General features: G+C 32.1%; 1 protein-coding gene across 1 annotated transcript; it reads left to right on the forward strand.

Annotated features, from left to right (window-relative positions):
* Positions 1–685: 685 nt before the first annotated feature.
* LOC129226716 (uncharacterized) lies at positions 686–19933 on the forward strand. The gene is made up of 5 exons (XM_054861344.1): positions 686–843; positions 6931–7024; positions 15515–15674; positions 17222–17377; positions 19584–19933. The coding sequence occupies exons 1-5, from the start codon at positions 686–688 to the stop codon at positions 19931–19933; spliced, it is 918 nt and encodes a 305-aa protein (XP_054717319.1).
* Positions 19934–20205: the final 272 nt, after the last annotated feature.

Here is a 20205-nt window from a genome sequence, read left to right on the forward strand (position 1 = left end):
TGGTCGCCTTTTTTAACGATTGCATAAGTCCACACTTTGGCTCAAACAGTCACCTTAGCTTCAAAAAAGAAAAAGACTTTGTCGGCCTTTTGTCTTTTAGTCACCAGTGGCAGTCCTGAACATATTCGGCAGATAATATGAGAAAGAAATGTTGACAAACATGAAAAACTGTATATTATAGAATGCAAGAAGAATAAACTATATTTAAGCATCAAAACAAATATTCCAAAAAAAAATGCATCAGAATACGGCAGTTTAGTTTATTGAATTATTTAGAAGTATAATAATTTAAAAGTTACCAAAATAATTCTTAATTTTTTTACGATCAAAACAAACTCAAAATTAAATTCAGTTACGGTTACCACCTTTCAGGAGTAGTTTTCACATTTATTTTGGAATAAATTACTGCAGAAAGAATTTCTTTCTTTTTCGTTATCAAAAAGTGACTAAGTTTTTTGAAATTAAATACTAGATCAACTTAAAATTTTAGGACAATGTCTTTTGCCTCTTTCACATAATATGGGCATTGGCTGTGCTAAATTTGTGACCGATGATTTTTAGCATCGCTTCAGATACTTTCACTCTTTCTTATTTTGAGTCGTTCAGTTTCTGAATCGATTTCTGGCTGCTAATCTGATGGAATTGGGATAAAGTATACGTCGGCTTTTTATTTTGATCGAGTGATATGGCTGCAATTAATGATACTACTTTAGAGTTCTTTTCAAAAGCATCCCCGGCTCAGTGGTCGTATATATTTTCTAAGTATAAAGAAGTCTTAAAAGCTAAAGCAGCGCGGCGTACGAAAAAAGGAGGTCCTGATGAATTAATGCGAATGGATGCTTGGTAAATTGATATTTATGTATTTTGCTATTTTGGATCTCGTTAAGCATTGATCATATTTAAATTTTGATGCAAATTTTATTCTGTTATGGGTCTCCATTATTTGCTTTAAAGATTTAATAATCGAGATTAAAACTCATAAATGTGAAATGCAAAAAGAATTTTTTTTGTGGAAAATGATCTCCAGTGTAGAGGAAGGTGAGGTACGTTTGACTGTGGGGCATATTGGACCGGTCTCAATTATTTTAATACTATTCTTACTTTTACTTTATTTTATGACCAACAAATAGCACCTAGGGTCCTAGAAATAATATCGTGAAATCACTTGGTACAGTTACATTGAACAAATATTATTCCAGAAAGTGTTATTCCAGTAGTCCTGAGTAAATCTATTTTTTTAATGGTTTTCATCAAGATTGCAGGGGAAAAATTGAACTCCTTTCTTGAAGTAAATTCCTTTTGTTCAATATAATTGGCAATTTTTTCCTTTTTTGGTAAAAAGAAAAAAATTATGACATCACTTTTTCAGACCAAGAAGGTGGGGTAGGTTGGTGCACTCTTTATGGGGCACGTTGGACCCAACCAACCTACCCCACATAATTTAAAAACTTTTTTTTGCTCTTAAATCTCAATAATTATAACAATATTCTATGATTTTTCTTTCGATTTTTAAAAAATAATTGTGTACTAATGGTGAATGCTTATTGCTGTTTTTAAATAAAGATGATTTATCAAAAAATCAATTTAATATGTTATATTGATCTTTAAATCAATATAACATGTATCATAAATCAATATATCAAAAAATACATTTAATATGTTATATTGATCTTTATACTTAATATTTTTCACTCTACACACAACAGAGAATAAGGTAGTTAGTTACATAGTCGGGGCTCACACACATACACAATTTCCCAATAGGCAGATTAGATAGCTGTCTAGAGCGGCAAAATTTTCAGGGGAGGCAAATTTTGCTTAAACCACTCATTTTTTTTTAATGAAATTTTTTTTCTTGAAAGGAAAATATTAGCATTCTTTCATTCTTTATAGAGACAATTTCTTCTTATAATTTAATAATGATTACTTTCACACATCTTAAGAAAATTCAATGTTTTTGAATCATGGTAGTTGATCAGCCTAAAATAGTAAGTGAAGACGAAAAGCGGGTGTCGAATTCAGAAAGTGTCGTTGCGTTTATCCAGAAGTCGCAACAAGATTGGAGTTTGGCTAAGATTTTTGATGCTATACTAAAGTTTATTCAGTACTGGTTTCTTGAGTGATTGACATTTATTTTCTTTTTCACATTAATAATATTTAAAAATTTATAGAGGTAATATTAAGTCTCAGAGGGAAGTGTAAATAAGTGATAAGCAAAAAAGACCGAATGATTTTAAATAAAGGAAACATGCTAAGTTAAAAACCAAAAATCAAAAAAGAGTCTTCAAAATATTTTTTAACTCGATAAATTTTTTCAAATAGATAGTTTTCAAAAGTGGAAATGTTGGACTCCTTGCAATGTAATCCAAATGCAATTTACTAATGAGATACCATTGAACAGTGAGAAGTGGTAAGAACACAAGTGAGTGAATGTAATAACAGAAGAAATTGTTCAAATCATTGATTTGCAGATGAAAAAAAAACAGGATAAAGTTGCTGTCATAAATAAAGATGACAACTGATAAAAAGTAAGCTATATAGATATTAAATAACTAAGCTACAGTTTCAATTTCAAAACACAGTTTTGATCAAAAGAGCACTAATACGTAACTTTTGAGAAAAAAAAGTAATAGAATTAATCCGGAATGTAATCCATTTTCTTTTCTAAAACCAAAACGTCTTTTTGAGCAAACAATAACAAATAATGAAACAACAAAGAAGTTATCTTTTTCTGAAAATAAAGATTCTGTCTTATATGAAACATACTAACATGCTTAACATTAGAGACAAATCTTGGTTACTCTTTATCTCCCCATTTTCTATCATTATATTTTCCCTCACAGGTCTAATTCAAGTCTATATCATTTTTCAGAAATTCATCTGCGTTGCCACTATAAGGAAATGTCTTAAAACTTCAAAGAATGAAAGAGAACATATTTTATGAAACTGTGGGGCCATGAAAAAATAATAACCATGCTCTATTAATTTATTAATTGTAAATAAATACACAAATTGTCAAAATTATTTTAATTGGCCGAATGTAAATCGCTTGATAACCTGCCGAAGAACAGTACTTGAGCCATGATCGATGTATAAAATTAAATATTAACAGAGGCGCATCAAACTAAAATATTTGGAGGAGGAGGGGGAGATTCTAATTTTACCGAATGATAAATCAGGAGCTTGCACGCATATCATACAAGCAAGAATGCATCAAACAATATTTTTTTTAACATTAGTCAAAACCTCATCAGTCAAATTCAAAATCTAAAACAGTTATTGAGTAAGAAAGCTATTTTTGAAGTAATTTTCAAAACTTAGAAAGGCATCAAATAATTTTTTTAAACATCAGTCAAATATGCAACATCTAATGATATGAATACGTAACATCTAATTTGAAGGAATGTTAGGTATCATTAAAAAAAAATTTTTTAAAGAAAAGAATATGTTGCAATATTACCTCCAATTTTTCCGAATTGTCAGCAAAATTTGCGGAATAAGCAATTTTTTGGGATATCGCTATAATTCCACTGAATGTGAAACGTCATCATTTATTCATAAGCTTGACAGTTTATTTTGGGAACACTTTTTTGCGTATTTTTCAGTTTTTGCTTCTTTTAGGGGAGAGGAGGCGGATTTCAAATCTGCCTAGGGACGGTATGGAGCTAAATTTAGCCCTGTACATAGTTTAATAGTATTTGTCACTAAAATTATATAACAAATGTTGTTTGAGTTATGTGGTCCAACAAGCCCCACCCATGGGGCACGTTGGTCCACTTTACGAGGTTCCGTTAAAAAATTCATATAAGAAAAGTTTATAAGTTCAATATAATACTTCCAAAAAAGTCTGTGGGGTTGAGAAGTGTTTAGTGAAACTTAGTGTAGAAAATTGAACTGATCATAAAATTTTTTGATGAGATAAAAAATGATAAGTAAAAAAGCGGACCAACGTGCCCCAACTCCCCTTATTCGTTTTGGATAATATGATAAAAGCAATACTTGCAAAAATTAGCATCTTGTTCTGCATATTTTTTATAAAGGATCCTTTAGTCAGATTTCTTTTTCTTTTTAGACAGTAAATTTAGTTCATACAACTTTAACTCTTTCAACACTAAATTGCTTAAAAAAATTATTTACATAGTGATTTCCAGAATTTAAAAAAGGGGGAGGGGGTTGAAAAGTAGCCCTAATTTAAGAAGTGAAAATGTAGCTTTATTCTCCTGGTAGGATAATATTTATTCAATTTATTTATCTCTTAATATAATTATTAAATCTGGCTCATTATTATGATTTAAATATCAATCTTAATGTTTTATTTTTCTTATTACATTAGTTTTTAATTTTTAATATTTTTATTGTTCAGTGGTTCAGTGGTAGTCAGTCTATGCTCTGGTTTCCCTTCAAACCTCATGCTAATCTTTTGCCTTTTACCAAAGATTACAACTTAAGGGGGGGGGGGGGTTCAAGGGAACAACTTAAATGAAATACATGAAATACACCGCCAGCTCAGTCATTCCAGCCGAGGACTGCAGTTTCGTGCTTATTAACACTCATCAGCCCGGCATAGGAAGTAACCGAACTGGGAGTGGAAAACCTCTTAAGGAAATCAAGAGTGCCAAACAAACTGGTTACTAATGTAGAATTAGCACTGACCAAACGAGTGACCAAAGTAATGGTTCGGTTCAACTAGACAGTATGGTTACAACAACGGTAACTTACTGAAAAAACTTAAATGAGCTTAAACTAATTTTTGGGTAGTCAGTCTGATCTTCGCAGCCCACCCTGTTAAAGATAAATTTTTAAGCTTTAATAGTGGGTCTTTAGAGATTTCGTCTAATGCTGAAAATTTTATGTGAACTGGAACCTAAACGTTGAAAAGTTCTCACTTTTATGTAGTTCAGATATTAATATTTTCAAAAGATTTTTAAATCACTCAACTTACCACCTCTAAAATTAAATTGAAGTTCAAGTTAAATTCCGAACTATGTTTTGCATATCCAAGAACTGGTACACACTCTAGATTATTATTATTATTATTTTAGCATTGAAGCTGTGAATCTTGCAGAGCTGAAACAGATAGTCATACTTTTTCTAAAAAAATTGTTCAACTTCGAAATTTGTCGCCCCTAAAATCTGCTGCCATAGGCAGCCGCCTAAGGTCGCCCACCCCTGGAGCCGTACCTGGGTGATTATTGGGACAAACATCCAAAGAAAGTTTTTAAAAAAATTTTAAATGGCCGCTCCTGAATGATTGCCACTGAGAGAGAGTGGAGAGCACACTCAGTTGTACCTTCACCCTTTTTTTTCATTGTTTAATTAAAGTACATTTGAATTGAAGGAACTTGTAAATGTAATATTTAACTTGCCAGTTTCCATATTTAGAACTGAGTATTTTTTTAAAAATTGGTTAATTAATTTTTTCCATAAATAATAGTTTTATTTATTCATTTTTTCTTTTTTTAAATCTATACAGCTTTCTTATTATGTACATAAATATACAAGGCAGACCAACTTAGTTTTTCTAAAATTACATGGAAAAAAAACCAAGCAGCTCTTTTATAATTTTGTAATTATCAATCTTTTGCATTTCAAAATAGTCCAAAAAGCATATTTCAGCCAAAACTTCATATACTACCTAACTTGTTTGATTACTTAAGATTTATTGAGATATTATATGTACCATTGAAGCAATGAATAGTGTAATTATATCTTAACACTAGATTATTTAAATGACTAGAGAAAAAAAATAACTAAAGAAGTCCAAGAACACTTAGAGTAGGTATAAAATTGCACTTATATCTGCACACTTTTTGCATCCCCGATAGGCGATGCAGTCAGAGCTAGAAAAGAAAATGTATAAAATTATTAAAACAGAAAGCAGCCATGTAACTCTGTGCTCTTATATAAAAATAATTGATACCAAATTTTCACCTTTCAAAGAAAATTTTTGATCCCAATGTAATAAAAGAAGTCTCATGTATAATGGTGGAATAATCAATAAACAATAATTTTTTGACAGTCTTCATTATTAAAATATGTTAGAGTATTTTCAAAGTTTTTTCTGGGGCTTTTAATTAAAATGATTTTTTTTTCTTTGATAAAAAAAATTATATTCCTAAATGCATTAAACTAGGAGAAATAATGTCTACAATAGAAAACATAATGATTTTCTTAAAACCTACTTGTCCTGTTTCTATAATTGTTGTCACTGATACATTAGGTAAGTAAATTACATGATTTGTAACTTTTATTTAAATCTGTAAACAAAATATTTGTTGATATTTTGATTTTTAAAGTTGTATAGTATATATATCAGACTTCTGAATCAGTAAGTATAAATCATCATTACTGCAAAATACTTTCCATGTTTAAGAATGCGTGATTTTATTTTTACTTTTATTTTTTTATTAATAGTAGATAGCTATGATTATGAGGAAATAAATTTGCAAGAAATTATTCTTGGTTGTTTGTAATTAATAATGTCTGAATTATCACAGTAAGTTATTTCTTTGATTATTGATACCAGGACCCATTTACGTATTGTATTTTTTATAAGAGTTAAAGATTTTCAAACAATATTCTCCTGTGTAGAACTCTCTAAGTATGAGGAAATGAAATTACAAGATTTTACTCTTCATTATTTAGTTAATGATAAAGAAAGAAGGTACAAATATGAATGTTAAATGTTCTTAGACAATTAATTCATAGAATCTTCATGATTTTCCTAAAATAAAATTGTTTTCCTTACAAAAAGTAATAAAAACCAAATAAACCCAGTTTAAACCAAAAAAACCTGGTTTAAACCAAAAAAAGTCCACCTTCCCCCCCCTCCCCCCCCCAAAAACGGTTTTTATACCAAGCCTGTCTTAATTAATGAATTTATGATTTACTAAACTATTGCTGTAATATTTTTTTCTGTTTTACAATAAGGTACCAAGAACAGTTTCCAAAGGTGATACATTCAAGGAAAGAACTTTTCATAACCCATGAAGAACTTGTGCAACTTACGAAATGGAAGCTCATGGTATTCTTTTTCTTTCTGTTGTACACTTTAAATCAGAGGCGTGCGCAGAGCTTCAGTAATGAGGGTACCAGTAAACTTGGTCATTTAGATAACGACCGGAAGAGGACGCAGGGACGCTGAAAGGTCAAAAACTTAGATGAGGTGTATGAAATTAGTGGTATCTGATTTTTTTTAAAGCATCTTAAATATAGAAAGAATTTAGTTTCTGATTTAAAATAGAGTTAGGAAGTCAAAATAAATCTGAGTATTATGAATATAAACTTAACCCATTAAGCGCCAAGTCTCCCATTTCGGGAACCTTCAATTAAGATTTTTTTCTTCATCAAGTAATTAAGATATCATTTAGAATTTTATAAAATTGAATGATAGAGAACCAAACTTTACTGGTAATTTTTTCAAAAAGGTTTGGAAAGTAAATTCTTTTTTGAAAAACTTTTAAATTTTGCGAAAATTTCTTGTTTTTGCATTACAAGGGAAAAAAATTCCCTAAAAATAATAAATGCAAATGCAGGAAATTAGGAACATGGAATATGAAGCTCAATAGACCTTTTTTCAAATCACAACAAACAGGGGCCAAGAAAAATAATTTAAAGTAGTTTTAGAGGACTTTATTTACAGAAGTCCCAAAATGGGAGACTTGGCGTGTTCTGATTAGCAGAGCAAGTCATGTCCAGTAGAAATCGTCTCACCCATTTTGTATGAATGAACTCTCCCCTTTTCTCCTGTTGAAGCCACAGCCCCCTTTGTAGTTTCTCATAGTAAACTCTTTTGTTGTTCAAGGTCAAGAGCAGGTGCTTTTATCAAAACAAGTAACATTCCATTCGTTTAGAAGAAAGTTCTGAAAAAACAGGGGTGCCAGTCCTCCCTAAGGAGAATGACACATCTCTCTGAATTTCTACAGTTCACGAAAGAGATTTCCGTAAAAGGACTTCAAATTCCCTTAAAAACTATTCCTCCCCCCTCCATAAAAATATTTTGTAGCTCAGTCAGCTCCATGCTCCCCTCCCCCTTGAGGGCGCTCTCCCTTCAATTAGGGAGGTTGAATTTCAATAAAGAAATTTCTTCACCTTTTTTTTTTTGAAATCAAAAATGTAGTAAGAATTTTTGACTTTGCTACGAGCTTCAAACACTATTAAAATAATATATTTTAGCTTAGAACAAGAAGATGAGTGCAGTATCACTTGTTTGTGAATCGCCAAATTCTTTTCAGATAGTTGAGGGAAAAAAAATTTAATCGAAATCGTTTAGCTCACAGATAATGCGATAACTGTCTCACTTTATATTTTTACCATTTATCGTAATTTGTTGGATGAAATCGGAGAAACTATGACTGTTGATAATTCCTCAATGTGATGCATGCTAGAAATTTATCTCTAAAAACATTATGATGATAAATAAATCATGTCATCAAACATGTTGTGAAGCAACCGAAATGTTGACTTGCAAAAAAAACCCTTGCCTATAATAACACAATTACACCATCAGGGAGCCCAAAAATATCTTAGTTCCATTTTATAAGATACATTTTATATAGTGCTTCATGTCATTGCCATTTACCATTGCTCGATCCCCCTACATGGTTAATAGAAAAAAGCTACCTCTTCTCTTTTTGTGTATGAAAATCCTAAGGCTTTTTGCTAAAAGGTAGTAAAATGTGTGGGGAAAAGTTCCGTTTTGTACAAAAATGTATAAGAAGAAGGAATGCAACAAGAATGAAAACCAAACACGGAGTGATGTACAGGCAGAGGGAGGGGGGGAGACGTTCTTAAGGGCCCTAACGGCTCAAGAAATTGAAAATAACTAGCATACTAATACTTATTAATGTTGCAAATATACACTGTTAGCCTCTGGGGCTGGCCTCCACAGCTTTAGTTGCAAGGGGGCCCAAAATGTATAGCCTTGGATGTCATGAAAACTTAAAAGTTCTACATTTTAAAGCTTGAATATGTTAAATATGTACATAAAGTACCAATACCTAGCCATATTAATTACATAAAAACGATTTTAGGGCTTTCTAATTGGATTTAGCCAGAAATTATTCAAGTATCCACATAGTGGCTGGGATATGTATGTTGTCCCCATTAAACGCCAAGTCTCCCATTTTGGGACCATACCATATCTCCTAACCTAATAAATATTTTTGTGAAATTTCAGCTACATATGATTAGAGATGTGTATTGAATATCAAAACACAAGAAAACTTAAGTATTTTCAATGTGGTTCATATAGCGGCGCTTAATGGGTTAATCGTAAGCATAATATTCACTCAGAAATGAGAGGGTCCGAGAAGTTTCAGAAATTGTAGTCTTAAAAATGCATTTTAGGCTATCTTTGGTTATTTTAGGGGGGAAAGGTTCAGGGACGCGTCCTCCATCCATTTTTCAGAATTGAAACTTTTAAAAATGCAATTATTATCTCAGATTATGTTGGGAAGCTCTATTCCAGAAATTGCTTGAAATTGTAGTCCTTACTATGCAATTTTAGACGATGTTTGATGATGTTCAGAAGAGAGATTCAGGGGCTCTCCCTCGGAAAGTTTTCTAAATTTATACCTATTAAAATGCGATTAAAATTAGCTACTAAAACAAAGCTTTTAGAACAACATTGGTGATGTTCGGGTTAGGAAAGTTAGCGTACCCTCCCTCGGTATTTTCTGAAATTGAAATTCCAGAAATGCAATTGTAGATGATCTGCATTGATGTTATCAAGGAGTTCACATGCTCTCCCCCGGAAATTTTTTCAATGTTGAAGAGCTAAAAACAAAACTTTAGACGATCTTTGATGATATTAAGTTGAAGGTGGTTCTTCGGGGGGGGGGGGGGGGGGATCCCAGAAAATTTTTACAAATTTAAACGTAGACAATCAATAATGATGGATAGTTTGTATTTCTCGAGGGATTTTGGTTGGGCATTTCTCAGCGATTTAAGCGATAGAGCTCTCTTTGAATTGACGTGCTAAATGTGTAATTGTAGGCCATCTCTGATTACGATAAGGGAAAGGATGTGACTTGGGAACTCTCAAAAACCCTCTTCTGTACTACCTTTGGTAATGTAAAATGATAGGATAAATTTTGAGGACTTCCCTCCCTTTCCTTTCTTTGCCTTGTCCCTATCTTCTTTTTTGTGTCAATTATTGATTTCAATATTGTGGAAACCATTCCCGGGGTTTTCTTATCCAAAACCATTTGAGTGCTTTCGTTTTAAATTATGAAATTTTCTATTTCCAGCCTAACGAGCGTTTGTGGTCTCAGTAAAAATACTTTTTCATTTTTGACAGATGTGGTACCTTTTAGTACAGGAGGTGACTCGCCAAGGGTGCAAAAAGTAGAGGATCCGTAACTTGTCAAGATTATTTCAAAACAATATCATGAGTTTAAAGTTAATTACTTTAATTATTTTTTCAAAGAAAATTCGTTACAATAGAGCTAGAAATGCAAAATCAATTTTGCGCTTTAAATTCGTTTCATTTTGATTAAATCAATCTCTAAAATATATCAATCTTAAGTTAACGGGAAATATTCATTTTTGATATTTTTTACGTTTTTTCTACTTCTGGGAACAGAAACTAAAATTGTATTCAGAATCGTTGCAATATTCCCAATTTTTCAGCACCAAACACTTTTTGAAAATATTTTTGGTATTCAAAGGTTGGTTGTAACGGTTGGTTGGTTGGTTGGTTGGTTGGTTTGGTTCACAAGAGGCAATCCCTAATGCTTCCTCCCCTCAAAAAAAAAAAAAAAAATGCGTGTATGTTACATTTTCTGGGTTTTTTTTAATACTCTACTAGATTGTCTCCCCTTCTCTCGTCAAAAACATTCAAGATAATATTAAATTTTGGCTTCATATTCATAAATGTGCCGAGTGAGAGTCCTCAAAAACTCTTCCTCCAACATTAAAAAAGATACACTTGAGGATAAAAAAAACATTTTCGGCGTTTCAATTTTGAAAAGTTTCCAGAGAGGACCTTGACTCTCTTCTCCCTTTAAGCATCACCTGAAATTGTTTAAAAGTGCATTTTTTGAACTATAATGTCAGAAATTATTGGAGGCGGACTCCCCTTAGTCTCCTCTCTCTAAAATAGTCGAAGATAATCTACAACAGCGTTTTTAGAAATTCAATTGCAAAATTTGCCAGGAGAGGGGACCCGAACCTCTCATTCCCAAAGACCTACATTATCAAACATTGTCTAAAACTGTTTTTACAACTACAATTTGGAGATTTTTCTAAAAGAACTCTCCTGATCCAACTACTTCTATATGAATATTTTACTTATGAATGTTTCATAATAAATTGCTACATGTTATTTTCATTAATGAATTTCATGAAACAGAATGCGGGGAGGGCGCCATCCTTAGAATTCACCGGGGACGCTATAGATTCCATAGATGCCATAGGACGCCACTGAGTACCTTAAGTTTTCACACGAGCAGCTTTATTTTTACTTTCATAAAAAGCAGAGCTTCCCCCAGGATTAAAAAAGGGCAGGGTGCTGTTTTTCAAAAAAAGGCACTTTTTTGAGATAAGGGCACTTTTTCGAAACTAAAAGGCATATTAATTATAGCTTCAAAGCATCAGTGGATATAGTCTAGATATTACTGTTATTCCTGGGTTCAAATGTCTTACTGTCGCAACAATAAAAACTTCGAAACATTAAGGAATTACTTCCTAGGACATTTGAATAGTTTATAATCATTTTCAAAGAAGGCGATTGGGACTAAAAATTGAGGAAGGGGGGGGAGGTTAAAAAAAGAAAGCAACTAAAAGCCATAAGATTTTTAGCATCTGCTAAAAAAAGAGAAAGAAAAAAAGAGAGAAAACAGTACAAAATTTTGCTAAGGCTGTTTTTGAGAACATGTGAGTGGTAATTGATTCAAATTTAACAGATTGACTCAGGTTTCTCTTAAGATTTTGATGAATTATGTACATAATAACTTTCCCCAACGACACACTTTAACATGAATTAGACTTACATTAGTTACCACAAAGTACTTTGAGATGTCACAAACATTTGGTAAGAATTTCTTTAAGCAAGAAGTGCTTGTTTAAGTAAAACAACTGATTTACCAATATCTAAACAATGAATATATAAAGTATAAGTTTCTGCTTGTGGCTAAATAATGTTTTGTAAGCAGATACACAAGTAAAACAAATTATTATGATCTGAAAATTTCGACATTCTGCTTTTTTTTTTAAATATAATTTCTGGTTTTGGTTTCTAAATTGAAAAAAAAAAAAAAAAAAGAATTAACTATAAAAAGGGGGGGGGAGAGGCAGAAAACTAATTCTTTCAGCTGTTACTAGCTGTAACTTAAAAGACTTTTAAATCCAAAAGTAATAATTGCTCTTGGAGTAACCACCACCATAAGGAATTAAAAACCAATAAACAGCACCAGTTTGAAAGCACTTAGTATTTATTTTCAATAGCTGAAAGTCATTTGTTTTCATTTGAAAAGTCCAAAATCATCCACGTTCGACTTTTACATGCTGAATTCTTTGTATTTTTGTGTTTCTTTGATGCCACGTGTCACGCGAAATATTAGCGTTTTGCCGTTAATCTGCAGCAATCTTTTAGCATCTGCTTTCAGTTTTCGATGTTTCTTATTATTTTTTGAGTAGTACACAATATGAAGAAAACTGAGCAAAAATACAAACGTATTTTTCGGACCCAAAAATTATCGGCGTGCGTATAATGCATAATAATAAAACAGAACATATTATCCACTAAAGCAGCTGTTTCAGCAAATAATCGTGATTTTGATTATTTTAGACTGAAATAAAATTTTAAAAAAGATTAAATTCGCAGCGCAGGAAAAAAAAACGGAAAAAAATGGCGCGGATTTTAGGTCGGTGGATTTGTGGCACTCCACTGCACCTACTTAATTCTAATTCAAAATGGAAAAGCGCGATTAAAAATATGAATTTGATTGAAAGATTATAAAATGCAGGGCTAACTTAACGTTTATCTGGCTGGAAGAGAAGTAGAATTTTCTTAACATACAGGTACATGTCAATTGGACAAAGAAACACTTCCCTTGTCATGAAGCGATAAGGAGGAAGGATGACAGCCTGTATTCTTCGCTACAGCCCTCCATTATTAAATAAAAGGTGATGCAAAGCCTGTGGCAAGGAGCAAGGAAATGATTCTGGGAATTCAGCAGTGGCTTATCAGTAGTGTTCCCAAAAGTGAAAGGTCCTTGGAAGAATATTGTTAAGTCTCTACAATGCCCAGTAGGCCACTTTTTATCCCTTGTGGTAACTGATAATGGAAGGCATGCTTTTCTGATAATCAGCTCAATGGCAATCCTAGTTGGGAGGAGAGGGGGAGGGGCGGATGTCGCTATTTTCACTTAGAAGAAAGTCATTGTAGGAAAACAATGGAAAGGGACACTGGCTCCTTCCTTTTTCTAATAAAAATCTTAAATCCAAAGGATGCCAATTCATGAACAAAAAGGCAATTGCGCCGTTTTACCGATAAAACGGCAAGTTGGGCGCGTTCTAAGAATCAAAGGGCAAGTTGGGCGCGGCGTCCTCCCGCCCAATCCTGGGGGAGGGTCTGATAAAAAGCATAATATTCCTTGATATTTTTACTTTGTGTTAAAATGTTATGAAAAACGTGTAAAAAGTCAATTTGTAGGGTGTCAAAAAGATTTCCCATTCAAAAGAACTAGAATTGATTTTGTGAAACATAGCCGTGCAGCACCGTTTTATGAAAACATTTCTTTTTTTTAGTCATAACATAAATGATGCGTATACAAAAAGAAGAAATGATGAGAGCTGAGTGTGTGATGTGGAAGCTGAAGCTGGTTTGTAGAAGCTGCTTTTCCTGTCAGCCATAACCACCTCATTCAGCCATGGTGGCCTGATCGGTAAGGCATTTGACTTGTGCCCGGAGGGTGCCGAATTCGATCCTCACTGGAAGAAGTTCCACCGTCTTCCATTAATGGTGACTGGGGGGACGTTACATACCTCTGGGAGTTCTGGACCAGGGATTGCTCGGTTTCTGGTCTGGTTCAAAAAATCAGAGCTGTCTTCAGGTTCCCATCTAGCTGGTTAAGCCACAAATAGTGGTAGATACGGGGGACTCTGGTGTTAAAAGTGAAGAGACACTTCATTTTCATTTCTGCGACCTGCACATTGCAGTTAACCATTATGGAACCCTGGACTTATAATCACGTCTTTTTTTTTTTTTTTTTGAGCTAATGGGGGTACCGCAGTATCCCTGGTGACCCCCATGCGCACGCCTCTGCTTTTAATACATATATGTGTGGTCATCTTTGTATTTAACTATAATATAACTTTCAAGAAGATGAAATTTTATTGTTTTTTAATGAGAGTTTTTATTAAAAATTGATTATTAATTTTATGATAAATTTGAATTGAATATATTATGGTATGAATTCTAGGTGCAAATTATAATTAGGTATAAATTGATAAATTTTCAGACTTTAATAAAACAGAAAATAAATAAGTACCTTGATGCTGCAGAGCAAAAATACAAATAGCAGAATCAAGAATGCATTAAATTTGAAAAAAACTGCAGACACATGTTTTGGAGTTACAAGAAATCCTTTTTTCAATGCAAAGAAATGAATTTATGGATGAAGAGACTATTTTATTCTTATACTGTTCTGGTTAAAGTACAATAATCTCTTTGAAAATAATAAATTTTAAATTTTCATCTGTAAAAGACAGAGGGACGTACCAAGGATTTTCTTTTTTTTTTTCATACAAAAATCTAACCTTTTTCCTTTTATTTTCTCAATTTTTTTATTATTTATTTATTTATTTATTTATTTTCCTAACCATAATCTTACACTTATTCTCAACAAATGGGGAAACTCTGCGTCTCCGCTAAGAAGTTCTTTCGCTCTACATTTCCCGGGCAAAAGTGTTCTAGCTTAAAGTTTGGTATTTTATCATTACAAACATGTAAAATATGGGAAATTAAAGATGCTTATACTCAAAGACTGAAATAGTGTTTAAAGCTGTTTTATTAATTTAAAAATAGTTATTTTTATACTTGTGCTTAAAATGATTTGTTAAAGCAATAAAATAATTTTAGATAAGTGATTTTAGTTATTTTTATTAATTTTTATACAAAATACCGCAAAATTTAAAATTGCTCCTCAAAATCACCACAGATGCTCTTCAAATTGTTTCTCCAAGGTTGGCAACCCTGCCTTCCCGGTAATATTACTTCTATTATTGTAAAAAAAAATATGCAAATTTAATGAAAATCGGTGTCAAAATACTTTTCTCTATAAATAAGTGTTTGCTTTAAAAATCAAAGCTGGCTATATAATATAAAGACTTTTTTTGACCTAACAAAAATCCATCTACCCTAAAAAAGGTGTTTCACTCCTAATATTCTTTTCCAACAACATCTCTAATCACTAATAAATAATGAATCATTTTGAGCATCATAGTTGAAAGTTGTCAAATTTATTTATATGTCTTCTAAAAAATTTATGTCTAAATAAATATCTTTCAGAGGGAGAAATTTCGACCAAATCTAATTGATTTGGTTCGCATTAACACTGAAAAGGCTGTCCTTACTCACAGCAAGAAAGCTTTTAAAAGACTTCCAAATTTGTCGGGAGCTGTAGCAATGCTTACTTGTTTGAAAGGAGTTGGCCCAGCTTCTGCTTCTGGTAAGTTCTCAGGTGGCAACCCTTGGGAAAAAGGATATGAGAGATGCATAAATAACTTTAGTGATAATTATTGCATTCTTATACTGTTATGAAAAAAGTTTATTTATCTTTAAGGCAAAGAAAAAGATGAAATTATTTTCATCTGTATTGCTTTCCATTGCTGTCTTATGTTCTGTGTGTGTTTTTCGGGGGGAGGGGGAAGCAGCATATGATTTTGAGTATGAAATTTCTTCAAATATTGATTCTAAATTTTCACTCTCACGTATATTTAAAAATTGTTTACTTATGTTTCCTAATCATATAAAAGAGCATTAGTTTTAAGATTTTCTTATTTAGTTGGAAAATATTAACTGTATTGTGTGTGTTTTTTTTTTTTTTTTTTTTTTTTTTTTTTTTTTTTTTTTGTTTTGTCTACAGTGAAGTATTAAATAACAATATAGAATTAAGTAAACATTTTTGAGAACAATATTGATGGTTGATGAACATTTATTTTGAATTTTAAAATATTACTAAATTAAAAACTTTCAATATTATTACACAAAAGATAAATGTAGGATAATATAATGATCTATTCATATTTTATGCAATACAATCTAAGCTGCATCTATCAATATCAATGATATTTATTTTATGCTATTGGTAAGCATTAAAACATAATGATGTTGTGGTTTTTTCTTTTTTTTTTTTTCAATCTGTTATACTTCTATTTTATACACCATCATACATAACCTGAATATCATATTTTATGATCCCATAATAAATAACATAGGGAATTTTTATATTTTGGCTAGTACTATAGTGGCCGCCGCTTATATGAATCATGTTTGTTTTAAACAGTTTTGATTCCATAAAGTGGCTGATTCAATAAATCGGCTAATTTAATAAAGCTGAATTTTATTCTGTTTTTGACAATTTGATTTCATTAAAACGGTTGATTTCAATTAATCTCTGATTGAATTAACTAGCACCCACTGTATTTCAAATTCTTTTTAATTTGGTAATCTATAAATTACATGTTAAAATGAATATGATAATAAATTATTAATGTAATTCTTGTGTGAGTGCTTCTTTGTAGTTTCTCCTTCTGGCTTTGAAAAATCTTCATTTTTCTCGATGTATTAATGTAGTTGTAACGTAAATATTATGATAAATTACTCTGAAACTTGAATGGAAACTAACATTAAAACTTAATAGTTAAATATATTCTGTTGCATCTCTCAGAGGTGCTCAACCCCATAAAATCAAGGGCACACACACCCCGTAAATATTATGAAGAGCACCCCCAATAAAAGAGCCTCTCTAAAGAGGAGAAAATACCTCTCAAACCCCCCCCCTAAAAATTTCAATTCCGCGGTCTGTATCATTACCTCCCCCCCTCTGGTGTGCACCCCTGCATCTCATCAACTGGTTAAGATCATCCATTTAGCTAGCTATTTGTATAAACTTCTGTCAAGAATTTAGTTAAAAAATAAGATGTTATAAAAATTGAGAAATTTATGTGAGTTAGCTTTTAAAATGTGCAATTAACACATTCATTTGGGCTTTAGCCATTTTAGCTGCTGCCTTTCCAGAGCAAGCTCCTTTTATGGCTGATGAGTGCATGCTGTCTACTCCTGGTGTTGAAACAATGGATTATACTGTTGCAGAATATTTAAATTATGCTATGGAGTTAAAGAAGAAATCTGATTACCTCAAAAGTCATGGTAAGAAATATTGCTTTATTTATCAACTAGAGGGTACCCGCACGGCTTTGCCCGTAGTAGAAAATTAAAAGGCCATTTGGTTCGCCTGTATATTAATGGATGATGAACTTCTCGCCAATTTGCTATGTTAATTTGCCCGCCCAAGTTATGAGCCCACGTTATAATAACTTACTGGTCCATGTTATGATAATTTAATCTTCCATATTATGATAATTCGCTCGGTAAAATGTTCTTAAAATTGGAATAGAAAAACAAAATCGAATTTTCGAAAAAATCGCGTCGAGGTGTTCACCTCTATGCTACAAACTAATTTTGTGCCAAATTTCATGAAAATCAGCCGAACGGTTGAGGCTTTATGCACGTAACATTCAGAGATCCAGACTTTCAGCTTTTTTATTAGTAAAGATGAAAAGGACAATGCCAACAGTTTAAAGTAAAACAGTGTATTTTGCAATGCTGGGGAAATTATTTTTTCATTTATGCTTGTACATCTCCCCCACTCCTTTCCTTCTTGAATACTGAGACGCAAAAATCTGGGAATTAGCTGAAAAAACGACAAGTATGAAAAAAAAGAGCAATGTTTTGAAAATCAGAAGGGTATATAGAAGCTGGAAAAATTAATTATACATTCAGGCTCCTAAGAAAGATTAGTTTTTTAACTAATTTTTTAAGAGGAAATGAGTTATATTTTTGAGACTTTATTTCAAACAAATTGTGATACATGTTTCAAATTATTTTTGATGATCTTTACTAATAATAAAGCTCAAAGTGTCTGTCTGGATGTCTGTGACCCGCACAGCGCTTAAACCGTTTGACTGATTTTCCTGAAATTTGGTACAAAATTAGTTTGTGTGCACCTCAAAGCGATTTTTCGAAAATTTGATTTTGTTCTTTTTATATTCTAATTTTAAGAGCATATTACCAAGCAAATTATCAGAACGTGGAAGCGTAAATTACGAAATTATCATAACATGGAACCCTAACATGGGCGAACAAATGAACATAGCAAATTGGTAAGAAATTCATCATCCATTATTTGTAAATATTCAGGCGATCCAAATGACCTTTTAATTTTCTACTATGGGCAAAGCCATGAGGGGACCACTAAGTACCTTATAAAAGCTTGTGATTAAGTAATAAACCTTCGTCAATAATTTCTGAACATTCAAGTATCTAAAATGCAGTTTTATGCTCTTTTTAGTTGTTTTAAGCAAATGGTCATGACCCAAAACTTACCTTTTGGATCTGCACTTCATAGAAACTGTTCAGAGAACAGTTTTTCTACGATGTTCATGTTCATTCAAAATGACACTAATTTTCTAATTAGCCCAAAAAGGTGGTTTTAGACAATAAGGGGAGGTATTGATAAATAGTAGGGAATTTTATGAGTTTTGTTTTGGAATCAGGAAGAAAAGTGGTTTTGGGCTTGTCCTCAGGTTTCTTGCTGTTCTATTGAAAATTGAGAAGCGGTTTCTCGAATACTGCATAGCCGGGAGGGGGAATCATATAAATTTCCTTTAATTTTGACTGGTGACTTGAATATTAGCTTTGCAGAAGAATACTCAGATGGACTACGGCAATTCTCTTTGGATAAATTTAATTTACAAATGAACCATAACCCACCATTCTCTAAAACCAAACATATACTACAATTAATGCTTCCCCCCCCCCCCAAGATGTCTAGAAAACATTGAATCAAATTTTTAAACCTTATTTTGGTTTAATATGCCAATTGTTTCTATGATACAAATAGCTGAATATGAATAACGTTATTTTAATCCTTTTGAATTCACTTATAGTAATTCATATCAATGTGTTGTTATTTTGTAATATTTGTTTGCTTTTTGTTTTGGTATGTTGCATGATTGTATAGCATATAATAAATATTTTTTATAAAGCTAACTTTATTAACTGAAACTTAATTCTTTTTGTTGTTTCGATATACCCTCAACATTATAATCTTATGTTATTCAATAATCCTTAGTAAAAACATAGTTTCTGTCAGCCAGTCCAGCGACTTCCATTTTTTTCCCCTTTTCATTTATTACCATCAAATGTCATACTATGTTATGCTTATTTCTTTCATAAGCTTTAATTAGGCTTTTTTTTTGCAATTTATCATGGGCACGTTGTTTTTTATTTCTGGCCATGAATTGTAAGTTACTGTTGCATAAAATATTGCAATGCCCTTAATTATGGTTTTTAGATCCTTCTCAAGAGTGGAATCCTCATAAAGTTGAACTTGCTTTGTGGGCTCATTTTGTTGCTGGGCAACTGCAACCCTCTATCTTATCAGATCTACCTCTGCCTGAAGACCTTCCTCAAACTTCAGAAGATGATAACGTCGTAAAAGAAGAAGTTTCAGCAAAGCCAGAAGAAGAAAAAACTGACGAGAAGCACTCATTTCCAAATGAAGATTCTGTAGATAGCTACACTAATTTAAGCAGCGGAGATACATCAAATGATGCTACGGAATACGGATACACTCCTGCTGGTCTCAGTTCTGATAGAAAAGATAATGGTTTGGAACCGCCAACAAAAAAGTGTCGAATATAATTCTAACCATTCATTGTATGCTTTTTTTTTATTTTTTTTTCTTTGAAATTGACTCACTAACTTAATTTTGAAAATTTATATCATCATAATGTCAGAAGTGCCCACCAGGAGGGATCCATGCTCCCCCCCCCCCTCATCTTGGCTCATACTGCGCCATTGAAATTTTTAGGTGGGTAGGTGGGAGGCGGAAAGAATTTGACAACTTTTTTTCTGCCAAAACTACAAGTGTAAGGTTACATAAGTTTGATGCCTTTAATAATAAGTCTCTTTCT

This window comes from Uloborus diversus, chromosome 7, assembly GCF_026930045.1.
Source record: "Uloborus diversus isolate 005 chromosome 7, Udiv.v.3.1, whole genome shotgun sequence".
Taxonomy (NCBI): domain Eukaryota; kingdom Metazoa; phylum Arthropoda; class Arachnida; order Araneae; family Uloboridae; genus Uloborus; species Uloborus diversus.

What these genes read in the sequence shown, in the direction of transcription:
- LOC129226716 (XM_054861344.1), top strand. Translation starts at nt 686, where the DNA reads ATGGCTGCAATTAATGATACTACTTTAGAGTTCTTTTCAAAAGCATCC. An exon ending in TTACGAAATGGAAGCTCATG is followed by an intron (nt 7,025 to 15,514) that starts GTATTCTTTTTC and finishes AATATCTTTCAG; the next exon opens with AGGGAGAAATTTCGACCAAA. An exon ending in TGGCCCAGCTTCTGCTTCTG is followed by an intron (nt 15,675 to 17,221) that starts GTAAGTTCTCAG and finishes TTTGGGCTTTAG; the next exon opens with CCATTTTAGCTGCTGCCTTT.